The sequence below is a fragment of the Alosa pseudoharengus genome, unplaced genomic scaffold (assembly GCF_046254945.1).
Source record: "Alosa pseudoharengus isolate Yale_2024_CS ecotype anadromous, Long Island Sound unplaced genomic scaffold, YU_APseudo_1.1 YU_APseudo_1.1_scf_1, whole genome shotgun sequence".
NCBI lineage: Eukaryota > Metazoa > Chordata > Actinopteri > Clupeiformes > Clupeidae > Alosa > Alosa pseudoharengus.
This window is the reverse complement of record NW_027468564.1, coordinates 4,993,877-5,008,312: the sequence shown is the minus strand read 5'-3', so window position 1 is coordinate 5,008,312 and position 14,436 is coordinate 4,993,877. Positions and strand designations below refer to the sequence as shown.

Sequence of the window (14,436 nt, the reverse complement as noted above, 5' to 3'; positions counted from 1 at the left end):
GTCCTCCTAAACCCTACGGTTTTTGAGATATTCACAGAAAACTGTGTCTGCCCTACCCTCCTTTCGGGGGGTCCAGTCCAGCGGGGGGCTACAGATCAAAACAAAAAACGATGGTTCCATGCTATCCATGTGGGGTTACATGCCCACCAAGTTTCGTGTACCCCGGTCTTTCAGTGTCCCGGGACTCATTGACGGAAATTTGGGCATGCGAAAAATAAAAAAAAAAATAAAAAATCTGACTAAACCTATATGACCGCCGCTTCGCTGCGCGGCGGTCATAATAAATCAATTTGATATAAACAAATAAAAAGATCCCTCTTCCAACCCTGATGTTTCCCCCTCTCACATATTTGTATGTGTATTTGCATATTTTACAAGGACAACAAAAACCAATGACACATTTTACTGAAACAGTAAGATTTACAACTGAATTTCTTACAACTTATTCAGGGTTGCATGATAATACGTTATTATAGGCAAGATTTTCCACAAAAAACATGTTTTTATTTCGTCTTGTGTTTTTTTTTTAGCTGCAAGATTTAAAACAACATAAATTTGTCTCAAATTATATTTCCGGCACTTTTTTTTTCCCTCAAGAAGCAGAGATCTATGTGAAACATTGCTGTTATAATTCTTTAAAGAATCACAGTGCTCACGCCAGAGCCGTATAAAGTTACCTTTATATGGCTCTGGTTCACAATATAAGAACCAGAGTGTTCACACTATAAGAGTGTTTTTCTCTCTCAGGTCCGTGAAACTCTTGACAATGCAGCGGCACTGTCACTTGACTTACTTAGTTTCAGGTTGATTTGAGGCCTCTCTCCAGTGTGAATGAGCATGAGTCTTAAGACTGGATATTTGTGAAAAATATTTTCCACACTGAATACATTTATAAGGCTTCTCTCTTCTCTCCTCTTCTTCTCTATGTGTAAGCATGTGGCGTTTAAGAAATGTGGGATTTACAAATGCTTCTCCACACTGGGCACATTTATGAGGCTTCTCTCCAGTGTGTATTAGCATGTGGGTTTTAAGAGTTGAAATGGTTGAAAAACCTTTTCCACAGCGGACACATTCATGAGGCTTCTCTCCAGTGTGTACGAGCATATGATTTTTTAAACGTGACATTGGTGAAAAACCTTTTCCACACTGGACACATTTATGAGGCAGCTCTCCAGTGTGTTCAAGCATGTGGCGTTTAAGAACTGTGGATACTGTAAATGCTTTTCCACAATGAGCACATTTATGTTTCTTTTCTCCAGTGTGTATTAGCATGTGGGATTTAAGATTTGAAAGTTGTGAAAAAGCTTTGCCACACTGGTCACATTTATGAGGCTTATCTCCAGTGTGTATTCGCATATGATGTCGAAGATTTGAATTATATAAAAAACCTTTTCCACACTGGTCACATTTATGAGGCTTATCTCCGGTGTGTATTTGCATATGATGTTGAAGATTTGAAAGTTGTGTAAAACCTTTTCCACACTGAATACATTTATGAGGCTTCTCTCCAGTGTGTACGAGCATATGAATTTTAAAACGTGACATTAGTGAAAAACCTTTTCCACACTGGACACATTTATGAGGCAGCTCTCCAGTGTGTTCAAGCATGTGGCGTTTAAGAACTGTGGATATTGTAAATGCTTTTCCACAATGAGCACATTTATGTTTCTTTTCTCCAGTGTGTATTAGCATGTGGGATTTAAGATTTGAACGTTGTGAAAAAGCTTTTCCACACTGGTCACATTTATGAGGCTTATCTCCAGTGTGTATTCGCATATGATGTTGAAGATTTGAAAGTTGTGAAAAACCTTTTCCACACTGAATACATTCATGAGGTTTATCTCCAGTATGTATTAACATATGGGATTTAAGATTTGACTTTTCTGAAAAACCTTTTCCACATAGAGCACATTTATGAGGCTTCTCTCCTGTATGTGTTAGCATATGGGATTTCAGCTTTGAAAGGTATAAGAAACCTTTTCCACAGTGTACACATTTATGAGGCATCTCTCCAGGGTGTTGAAGCATGTGGTGCTTAAGTACCGTGGATGTTGTAAATGCCTTTTCACAATGACCGCATGTATGTGCCTTTTTACCAGAATCGTGCTTTTCATTCACACTAACAGAGTGTGTTTGCTGGTGTTTCTTGAGTTCTCCCAGGGCTGTACAACTCTTCCTGCAGACTCTGCAGTGGTGCAGCCTTCCTTCATCACACAGTCTTACTTTGAGTTGCAGGTTGAGTTGATTGTTCTGTCCATGGATCTTCTGTTGTGTTGTATCTGGGTCAAATACAAATTGAAACAAACGATTAAGTCCAGTGGAAAAGTGTTGACCTTGGTGGTTTGCTTGTTGCATTAAGCGGCATTCATAGTGAGACATGTTTTTCAGCCCTAGAATGCAAGTATTCAAAAGTGGTGAGTGATAAAAACATGCAAGGTAGAAATTGTGTACAGATGTATGTTGCTATATATTTAGCTAAATCGCTAGTTCCCTGACATAGCTAAGGCTAGTAGCTACAGTCATGTTACAAAGTTAGCACCAATGCTAAAGTTGACTAAAAATAGGAATAAAAAAAATAATCTTTTGGAAATGGATTTTAATGCCTTAATATTTGTGAATGAATAATGTATCGTAAATAATGTTCTTCCTTAAAATACAGGGGGCATAAGTAAACACACCCCTTTGTTAAATTCCCATAGAGTCAGGCAGATTTACATTTTTAAATGCCAGTTGGGTCATTCCGTGTCAAATCAGACAAAATCCAGGAAAATGGTTGCACTAAAACCTGTAAAATATTTTTGTTCAATTCTATTGTATTCATAGTCTTTTCGCCCTTAATTGTTTACACTCTCTAAAAGGCCTCATCTTGGAGGCCATGTTTGGACATTTATATCTTAAAAAGTATTATTCCTGGCCTGATGAAACTTTGTGGAATGGAAGACAAACATGTTCTCAGTAAGGAGCAACCATTAAAATGTTGTACCAAAGTCTCATTGGTTTTCATAGAGGGTCCCTAGTTTCAGAAAAAAAACATTTTGAGGGTTTCAAAACTCTTTTATTGGGACACACCTGCCATCAATCAGTATTTTCTCCAGAAATATAATCCTTTGTTAATGTTGTCTCAAATTGTGAAGTCTCCAAAACAAATGGCCATGACAACAATAAGGATAAAACAAGCCATGTTTGCAGTTTTGTGTAAATTTCATGCAACTGAAATGGTATGAGGGGTAGTTAGTAGGACCATGAAAATCAGTAATGAGTACTCTGGATCACTCGTAGATCTACGAGTGTTTTCACAACGTTCTTAAGCAACCATGGTTTCGGGAAACAGTCCGCAAATCTTAAGACGTTCGTAAGAGGGACTTTACAACTTACCTACAATGCTTTCGGGGAAACTGGGCCCAGAGTGGTACAGGCTCGTCATAGTTTGACTGATTATACCACCACTCCAGTAGAGGCGCTAATGAGCGATAATACGAAAGAGTAGCAGAAGACAAGTTACACTTGAGCAAAGCCAATCAAGTTGTTGTTATGACAACTGTTGTCCTAGGAACTGAATTAGTAGCCTAACTACTCACTGTTTGACAACCTGCCATTCCATGCAAAACAACATTGTAGCATTTCATGCAAAACAGTGCGGCAGAAAAGCAGAGATCAATTAGCCTGGTTTGCACACATTATGTCAAATGTTCACTTCTACGTTTTTACACTGCCAGATTTGCTGCGATATACAGTATATAGGGTTGCCACCTGTCCAGGATTTTCCTGATTGTCCAGGATTTTCATGGTCTGTCCAGGAAAATAAAAATAAAAATCCTGGACACTGAATGTCCCGGATTTTTGTACATGATGCGCAAAATGTGTATTTCAGTTTAATTGAAGCGTGCCTACGTCCATAAACGTATGCACAGCCTTATTGGCTCTACAAAAATGACGTGGCATAACATGGGTGGTGGTGGTGGGGAATGTGATCGGGCTGGCGTTGCGGTGATGGAAACAGGAGACAGTGGTGATGTTTCTCAAAAGTAGCCAGGTTTTTATTTCCACCTTAGCAGCTGCATGCATGAACCAGTATGGAGAAAAATCGGAAAAAGAAAAGAAAAACCAAACTCCAAACAATAATCTCAAATCAATCAATGAGATTCCAAAATATATCCAATCGACTTTGACAACCCTTTTCAATGATGGGGCAAACTGCTGCAAATCACAGAACGAGTGTTAGGTCTATTAGCAGGGGCTATCACTTGCTCACCTCAGACCATTCTACCTCCTTCTGCCTTCAACCATAGTCCGACCAGAGAATTTACCTCTGCCGACTAAACCAATGCACAATCAATCAATCAATTAATTAACAAAATGCATCTTCTCCATATAAATATCCATTGATACATTCCATACCATAAAACTCACAGTTTCATAACAAGGGAATATTATTGTATCATTTCATAACCTTAAACACATCATAAATAACCAGAACGTCCCAAACACCCCTCTTGTCCTGCACACTTGACCTCTGCTTGTTCAGTACGTCACACTCCACGACCTTATAATGTTCCTTGCGACTTTCCGTCGGGTCTTTTCTCCGTCCCCAGACCAGGAAGCGCTATTGTCCGACACAATGAAAAGTTTACTAAATGTCCGTGTTCCCTCAACCTTCAGTTGGCCACCCTGAAAGTAAGGCTTATTGTCCTGTATGCGTTTGTGGTTTGCAGTTGCTGCAACCATGCTGGATGCCGTTCGTGTTCGTGTGTGCAAATAAAGTGTGTTTGTAAATCACGTTGTCCGATCTTTGTATTTAGCTCCCGTGTGAAATAAACTGTAGCCGTAACGGGCAACCGCACCGTTACACTTCCCCCCTCCTCTGCAGACGACGCCTGTCGTCCCGAGAAGAGCAAGGCCCCCTCGAAGCAGGGCCTCTCGAAGCAGAGCCCCTGTAGACTCCGGCCGTATGCACGTTGCTGCCACTCTCTCGACCAAGATGAAGTGTATGAGGTCATCCTCAGCTCGTGGGTGAAGCTTCGGTTCCTTGGGTTCTTCTACCGCCACCGCCACTGGTAGCTGAGGTGTATTAGGCCTTGATGCCCCGTTGCCCTCAGGAAGGTCTCTCACCTGCTGTTCTTCCTGCTGCTGGCGGCCTTTGACATCTTCGGACTGCTTAGGCTCCCGTAGCATCTTCCACACTGTCCCCTGTTGAGGCGCCCCTAGTTTCTTCTGACACCAAATGTGATCGGGCTGGCGTTGCGGTGATGGAAACAGGAGACAGTGGTGATGTTTCTCAAAAGTAGCCAGGTTTTTATTTCCACCTTAGCAGCTGCATGCATGAACCAGTATGGAGAAAAATCGGAAAAAGAAAAGAAAAACCAAACTCCAAACAATAATCTCAAATCAATCAATGAGATTCCAAAATATATCCAATCGACTTTGACAACCCTTTTCAATGATGGGGCAAACTGCTGCAAATCACAGAACAAGTGTTAGGTCTATTAGCAGGGGCTATCACTTGCTCACCTCAGACCATTCTACCTCCTTCTGCCTTCAACCATAGTCCGACCAGAGAATTTACCTCTGCCGACTAAACCAATGCACAATCAATCAATCAATTAATTAACAAAATGCATCTTCTCCATATAAATATCCATTAATACATTCCATACCATAAAACTCACAGTTTCATAACAAGGGAATATTATTGTATCATTTCATAACCTTAAACACATCATAAATAACCAGAACGTCCCAAACACCCCTCTTGTCCTGCACACTTGACCTCTGCTTGTTCAGTACGTCACACTCCACGACCTTATAATGTTCCTTGCGACTTTCCGTCGGGTCTTTTCTCCGTCCCCAGACCAGGAAGCGCTATTGTCCGACACAATGAAAAGTTTACTAAATGTCCGTGTTCCCTCAACCTTCAGTTGGCCACCCTGAAAGTAAGGCTTATTGTCCTGTATGCGTTTGTGGTTTGCAGTTGCTGCAACCATGCTGGATGCCGTTCGTGTTCGTGTGTGCAAATAAAGTGTGTTTGTAAATCACGTTGTCCGATCTTTGTATTTAGCTCCCGTATGAAATAAACTGTAGCCGTAACGGGCAACCGCACCGTTACAGGGGGCACGCACCGTGGAGGTTCATTAGAAATGGTAAGGTGGAGAGGGAGAGTGTGTGGGACAAGGAGAGACAGAGAAAAGAAAGTTTATTCCACATTAGCAAAAAAGCAGAACCTAATTATGTATTCCCCCTTTTTTCTCAATACTGCCCCCAGGTGTCCACAACTAAAAACTGTTGAAAATATAACAAAATAATAAAGGTCTGCTATTAAATAAAGCAATTAACTAAACAAATAACTAGAAATTGTCGTTCTTACTAATTTTAGCTATACAATTGTCGCTTAGAATGACGGTTTTTATCTTGGGTTAGATTAGCGAAAGGCACCGTTGCTTACAAACAAAAAGGTCGATTGGATGGTCAAAATGTCCAGGATTTTTGTCAGACACAGGTGGCAACCCTAACAGTATATGACCTTCAAGGCACACTTGTCAATTTTAGATGGGAACAGGGGGGTCGACATGGCTCCCCAATTTTACCACAAGGAGGGTAGTCACAGAAGCAAAACATTTGGTTCCGTCACAAGTGTAAAAGAATAAAGGTGGAATGGGGGAATCGGGGCAGGCGTTTTGATGACACTACATTTGTCATGACACTACATTACGTTTTAGCTGGAAAGGTGCTTAAGCCAAGCAGAATGCGTGCAAGAGTTGGATATATAAAAAATGGCCAGATTTAGGGGTTGCTCCTCCCAAAACGCGTAACTCCCTCTATCACGCGTAAATGACAGATTTAAGCGAAGGGGAGAATTTGCACCGCGTGAAATGGGAGTAGTTATGCAGGGTTTTTTTTTCTTACGCACCTGGGAGATTTTCCCCCCATGTAATGACCACTGAAACATAATGACTGAGTTTTGTGCTTCTGATTCACATCTTTCATTAGCCTGGGTGCCAGCCGAACTTAGTCCCGCCCACAACATTTGAAGTTGGGAAGTTCGGTCTGGCATTGCTCCGTTGTGGAGCAACAATGCTCGCCCCAGAGCTGGCGGACCAATCAAATCGGGCTTTACGATGATGGACAGGTGAGCAACAGCACTTCCCTCGAAACGTCAATCCCTCGAACAGGTGGTCAATCAGAGATTTCAAACGAACGAGGGAACAACATGCCACAATATGCAACAGTGCTGTTTTCCCTTGATGAAAGTAAAACCTAGCCTAGAAATCTAGACGCGCCCCTAGCGGCAGCAAATTACATTTGCTGCCAGGGCTAGTCTAGCAACTCTCCGTTGGCTTGTGAGCTCCAGAAATCGAAACTTAATCAGGACATTGAAATCGTGTATAGAGTCGTTTGGTGGGCTTAACATAATGATTGATGGCAGAGTTGCAACGGTTTGGCTTGAATTCCCTGCTACTTGAAAACAAATATCCTGTATTGCGTCCTATTGCGTGCAGAGGGAATTTCAAAGACAACTGATTATCCCGCCCCTCGGACTGAGCACTGCGAACGGTGAGTGCCCAGACCCTACATTTTAATGTGGGTCTGGCTCGCCAGGCTAAGTGAAACCATGAGTTTTCCCACATCTCAACTCTGGCCAAAGTTTTCAAAAATAATCGTTGTCAGTGATAAAACCTCATTAAATAATATGCATTTTCCATATGGGGTCTTAAGCCATGTCTCCTTCTAGCCACAGCGTTTTTGTTTCAAACATAGGCCTAATCTAAGCGTGGTCAGATTACGTGATAGACCATTATTTTTAAAAACGGAGGGGATATAGGCTATCAGTTTTTTCCCAATAGCCTACCCTACTACGTATCTCTTAGATTTCGCTAATGAGTGTTGTAGGAGATAGGCTTATTGACGGCACAATAACTTTTACAAAAGACCAGAAAACACTGTGGCATTTGTGGAGAAGAAGGATGGTTTGTGTGTTCGTCTACTACAACCCCTTTAGATGTGAAGGGGAAATGTGTGCAACATAAAACAAGAATAGAATTAGAAAAACGTTGGCAATATCTTTCACAATTACTTTCAGATAAATGAGCTTTTCAAGAGCACAAATCTAAACTCCACTTGTCATCATCTTCAGAATGCTGTAACCTTTGATCTAGGGCACATAGAAACAAACTTTAACTTGTTTTGTAAACTTTAAGTGATTGGTAATCATAACAGATGTGTTTGTTTGTTGTAGAGATGTTTAAAGTTTTATTTTCTATCCTATATGTACATGTATGCATTCGCGTGATCTTCCCCACTTACTTCCAAGTTCATGATCAAACTCTTTTTCATTCTCTTCTTTCATTTCACTGTAAGTACCGCTGGACTCTGCGACGTCTGTCTCAATGTCCGTTTCAGTTTTACAATGAACTGTAAGTACCGCTGGACTCTGCGACGTCTGTCTCAATGTCCGTTTCGGTTTTACAATGAACTGTAAGTACCGCTGGACTCTGTGACGTCTGTCTCAATGTCCGTTTCAGTTTTACAATGAACTGTAAGTACCGCTGGACTCTGCGACGTCTGTCTCAATGTCCGTTTCGGTTTTACAATGAACTGTAAGTACCGCTGGACTCTGCGACGTCTGTCTCAATGTCCGTTTCAGTTTTACAATGAACTGTAAGTACCGCTGGACTCTGCGACGTCTGTCAGTAGCTTTCTGCTAATGAATGACATCATTGACGCATTTGAAAGGCTTTTTTTAGAACAAATAAGTAATTAAAAAAATATAATACTCAGCGGTGTGTATTTTCTCTGCCCCCTCTTTCGAATGCAACATTCAAATTTCTGGGCAAAAAAATTATATCCCAAGAAAAGTGGATTATGAGGGGTACAGCTCCGTAGACATCCATTCATTCTGCACTTATTAGTGAACGCCCTCACGTGGAACCAGAATAGGAACTGCAACCAGTTCCGAGAGTGGCGGTTCTCCCCTTATTAGACATTCTCTGACCTTGGTGAATGGAATTCCTTGTGGTTGGCAAACCAAACACACAACTACGCATTACTGCCCCCTCTTGGTATGGAGTTTCACTGCAGAAACATGGGTGGATTGATAGTCCAGCGGCAACATTCTAATTGTATACAGTCTATGATGTAGATGATAGATAGATTTCAAATAAACACCGGAGATGTTGAATTCCTAGTGCTATAGCTATTGAATTTCACACAGCGGCCAATGAACAAGCAGGTCTATTTACTGTCAAAAACAAAATCACTCACAAAAACATCACTAACAGGGGGGTATTCCAAGTATGTGGTTTAGTGACAAATTAACTGAAAGTGGTAAACCTCCTACAACAAGAGCCCTATGACATTGTTTTTAGGAGAATGAAGCCATACAGCTCTTCTATTAGGAGGTTTACCATTTATTCTGAGTTAACTTGTTTGTCACTAAACCACATACTTGAAATACCCATCTGTGGTCGGGATGGCGTTGCGGTGATGGAAATAGGAGACAGTGGTGATGTTTCTCAAACATAGCCAGGTTTTATTTCCACCTTAGCAGCTGAGCATGCATGGACCAGTATGGAAAAATCGGAAAAGAAAAGAAAAAAATAAACTCCAAACAAAAATCTCAAATCACTAAACTTCAAAAACTATCTCAAAATGAACTTTGACAACCCTTTTCAATTATAGGGCAAACTGCTGCAAATCACAAAAAGAGAGTTAGGCCTAAGAGCAGGGGCAATCACTTGCTCACCTCCATTCTACCTCCTTCTGCCCTCAACCATTCTTCTTCTTCTTCTTGTGGGGTTGGCATACACACGGTTGCATTTACCGCCACCAACTGGACATTTACATAACTACGGGTATGGAGTTTCAACGAAGGAGTGACAAAGAAAAGGAATAATAATAATTGAGGAAAATAAAGGAAAAAAATAAAAAATAAATAATACTCTGAGTAGCATTAACTAAATCCTAACAAAAAGTCCTGTGTTCTTGAGAAACTTAAATACAGATCTCCAGGCAGAAGGCATAGAGAAGGAGAGTAAACCCAAGAGAGAGCCTGGCCTGCCCCAGTTCTCTAACCTCTTCTAGTAATATACTTCTTTCTATGCTGTACGCTGGGCAAACTAATAAAACATGTTGAACTGTCTCCATTTCCTATCACAATGGCCCGTGGCATGTTTGCCAATAACATGAAGATGATGGTGCAGCCTAGTGTGGTCTATATCCTAAGCCTTGTTATTATTTGCTCCTCTTTTCGGCTCCCGCTGCACGGTCTTCTGGTGGGCACCTGTTTTTGTATAGTGCGAAGGAAGCTACCCTTACTCTCCCTGTCCCACTGCCCCTGCCATTCGCCTATCATTTTAGTTACTATGATATGCTTAACTTCTGCTTTACTGAGTGGAATGTTAATCTGAATCTCAGAATTTAAAGCATCTTTAGCAAGCTGGTCTACAACCTCATCCCCTTCAATACCTGAATGAGATGGAACCCATGCAAAAATAACTAAAATTTCTTGCTGATGCAGTCTAAAAAGACTTTGAAGAACATCATACAGTAGGTCAGGTCTGCACACTGACTTGCCGTGCAGAATACTAGTCAATGCTGACAATGAATCAGAGCAAATAACATTACACTGGGTCTTAACCTCTTCAATCCATTCTAGTGCAAGACAGATTGCAAATAGCTCTACTGAATAAACTGCAAGGTGGTCAGAGAGTCTCTTTTGAATTTCTTTCTTATACTTTGGGATAAACACTGCAGCTGCATTCTTCCCTGTAGCAGGGTCTTTAGAACCATCTGTAAAAATTTGAACCCCGTCAGGATATTCGGTGCGTATATGCACATTAGTGAGAATGTTTCACATCCCTTTCCTCCTCAACCTCATCACACATTTTGACTAAAACGATATCCACTATGGGCATAACAAAAAACCAGGGAGGGGTAGGTGGCAGTGGAACCACAGAACTATGAGACAACTTAGTTAGTCCAAGTTTTCCAGCTTGGCTATTCCCAATCCACCAAAAACTATTAAAGTTTGCTTTGCCGTGTTCCCAACACTGAGTCAGAATATGCTTAGTAGGGTGATCCTCTTTATGGCCTTGCAAGTTCGTCCAGTACACCATGGCCAACTGCGGACACCTCAAAACCAAGGGCATTTCCCCTGATTCTACCTGGAGAGCGGGGACTGATGAGGTCCTAAATGCCCCACTGCACACGCATAAGGCCTGTGCTTGAATTACATCAAGTTTCATCAAATGTGTCTTTGCCGCTGATCTATACGCAATGCACGCATAATCCAAAGTAGATCTGATAAGTGCAATATATACATGTTTTAACGACATCATCGTGGCACCCCAGTCGCTCCCCACTAGGCACCTGAGTATATTTACTGCCTTTTTACACTTAACAACAATTCTTTGAATATGGTCTCTGAAAGTCAGCTTACAGTCCATCCAAACCCCTAAGAACCTCACTACCTCAACTTGTTTGAGTGGCTGTTCATACAGAGTAATATGTACAGGGGGAACAATTCTTCTTTTGGTAAAGCAAATAACCTGTGTCTTTTCCACTGAGAAACGGAAGCCCCACTTAATGCCCCAATTCTCTACAATACTAACTGCTGCCTGGAGTTTTTGACTAATATGAGCTGAATTTCGCCCCCTGATCCACAGTGCTCCATCATCTGCATACAAAGATCTTCCAATATTAACGTCCATGTCTGAGAAAATGTCATTAATCATGATACTGAACAGCAGAGGGCAGCATACACTGCCCTGAGGGACACCATTATCCACATGATAAATATTAGAATGTGATTGTCCAACCCGCACCTCAATGGTTCTGTTTAACAGAAAGTCCATGACCCAATTATACAGTCTGCCACTTATTCCCATTGCTTTTAACTTAATAAGGAGCCCCTCACGCCATAGCATATCATATGCTTTTTCTATGTCAAAGAAAACAGCATTAACCTGCTCTTTATTTGCTTGGGCTTTCCTTATAGTGTCTTCCAGACACAGCACAGGGTCCATAGTCATCCTTCCCCTACGGAACCCACTCTGACATGAGCTGATTAAGCCTCTCTTTTCAACAATGTAAGTTAACCTCTCTGTGACCATTCGCTCCATTATCTTACATAGATTAGAGGTTAAAGCAATAAGCCTGTAGCTAGTCGCCTCTCTTTTTTCCACCTGGTTTCAGAATTGGTACCACAACAGAATGCTTCCAAGCAGATGGAATATTCCCTGTCTCCCATATCATATTAAAAAGTTGCAGAAGTACCATTTGCGCTTGAGGACATAGTTTCTCCACCATTATGTAACAAATTTCATCCTTACCTGGAGATGTAGACCTCACTCCGCTTAGCGCCCGCTTTAACTCAAACATAGAAAATGGCACATCAAAAGAATTATCTACATCAAGCTTCTTCTCTAAAACATTGCGATGCACCCTTACCATTTCTTCTCTAGCCTCTCTGGCCTCAGGAGACAAATTATTCACACTGTGAAATCTAACAAATACTTTTGCCAGCGCTTCTGCTTTATCTTTATCTGTTCTCATAATTTCCTCATTAAACTGGATAGCCGGTAAAGAAAACTCCCTCCTAATTCCTCCCATTCTCCTTATCATCCCCCACACATCATTGATTGAGGTATCTCTTCCAATAGTGTCACAAAACGCTCCCCACCGCTCTCTCTCTGCCTTCCTTATGACCCTCCAGCTTGAGCTCTTTTATACTCAACCAGGTCAGCAAAAGAGAAAGTTGATTTGACCTTTTTAAAAGCATTATTTCTTACCTGTATTGCTTCCCTACACTCATCTGTCCACCAAGGTACCATTTTACGCTGCCCACAGCTTGTTGTTTTCCCGATAAATTGAAAGACCGAAGAGTGCAATATCTCTGTAATCCTGCTGTTAACATCATTGACATTTCCACACTGTTCTACATTAAAACTCATCAATCTAGCACTACAATTCATTCTAGATTCACTTCCTCCACTACCTTACCATTACTATTGGTTTCTGTACTCCCCCCACAGTGTGCTATACGCATTAAAGTCTCCACACCAAATCATCTTATGGGACACATCACCCAGGAACTCATCAAGAACATCTTTGTTTAATGCTTCACAAGGGTTGTAATAGTTAACCACCAAAAAGTTGGAATTACCTATCCATACCTCAATGATTATCCCCTCCACCTCTCTACTTACCTTAATAGTTCTGTAGCCCAGTCCCTGCATGACAAATACAGCCACCCCTCCACCTGGGCCCTTCTCCCTATCCCTGCGCACCAATACATACCCTTGCAGCACAAAGTCCAAATGAGGCCTAAGCCACGTCTCTTGCACACATATTACATTAGGCCTGGCATCCAAATCTTCCACAAACTTCTTAAGTTCCTGCCCATTAGAGCAGAGACTTCTAGCATTCCACTGTAAGATGCTGAAAACCATTAAGAATTTCCACATGGTGCTGGCTGTGATGCTGATTGAACACCTTGTTGAATATTTAAAATTCTGCTTATTTCTTCAAATGAAACTTCCGCCCCTACAGAAAAATGCCTTCGTGCAGCCTTAACGATGATTTTAATCTTCTCACTTTTCTTTTCTGTCAATGCTGTACAATTTATGACTTCAGCGAGAAATGCCAAGAATTTCACGCTATCCACTTGTATCATTTCCTTACCTGTGGGCCTAGAGGTTTCCTTGCTACACTGATATGAAACGTTATGACTTTGCCCCTGGAGTCCTGTTTCAGCTTTTCTTTTCCCATCCACTTTCTGAATAGCCTCTGCATAAGTACGTTTCTCCTCTACCTTTACTCTTTGTACCTCAGCCGCTCTTTTGTGTGCTTGGCACCCCTTGTATGCAGCGCTATGTGATCCTCCGCAATTGCAACATTTGACGCTAACGCCTTCCTGACATTGACCGTACTTATGATCTCCTCCACATTTGCCACATCGCTTTTCCCCCCTACAAATGGCTGCCACGTGCCCAAACTTCTGGCATTTAAAACATTGCAGTGTCGGTAGGATGTATGGACGAACTTGAAAGCTCATATACCCAACTCTAATCCTAATTGGCAGTACCTTCTCATCAAAAAACAACAGAATGGAAAGACTGTCCTTTTTAACTTGTTCTCGGGTGTACATCAGCCTTCTACATTTGACCACATTTGCTCCTGACACATTTCTCAAAATATCCTCGCACGACAAGTCTGTGGACACCCCTGTTACTACTCCAAGCTGTAGTTTTTTACGCTCCCATTCAATACATTTAATTTTCTTTCCTTCTATCTCGTTCATCCCAAGTAACTTATCCCGCTGTGTAATGTTAGAACACTCAATGATTAAGCTACCATCCCTTAATGGTGTAACCCTTACTGTCCCTACAGCTTCATGAAGTGCTTTAGTTATTTTCAGGGGGTTGATAGAGCTAGGGGAATCGA

General features: G+C 41.5%; 1 protein-coding gene across 2 annotated transcripts; it reads right to left on the bottom strand.

The window, feature by feature from the left end:
* Positions 1 to 320: 320 nt before the first annotated feature.
* On the bottom strand, positions 321 to 8,388 carry LOC143136032 (uncharacterized). 2 transcript variants are annotated; one of them, XM_076296473.1, is made up of 3 exons: positions 8,299 to 8,388; positions 3,376 to 3,460; positions 321 to 2,279 (listed from the first exon to the last, which is right to left on the bottom strand). In XM_076296473.1, exons 1-3 carry the CDS (start codon positions 8,326 to 8,328, stop codon positions 790 to 792), a joined length of 1,605 nt encoding a protein of 534 aa, XP_076152588.1. In that variant the 5' UTR covers positions 8,329 to 8,388; the 3' UTR covers positions 321 to 789. The 2 variants fall into 2 exon arrangements, with proteins under 2 accessions (XP_076152588.1, XP_076152598.1); XM_076296483.1 differs by lacking the exon at positions 3,376 to 3,460 and having other exon boundaries at positions 8,299 to 8,382.
* Positions 8,389 to 14,436: the final 6,048 nt, after the last annotated feature.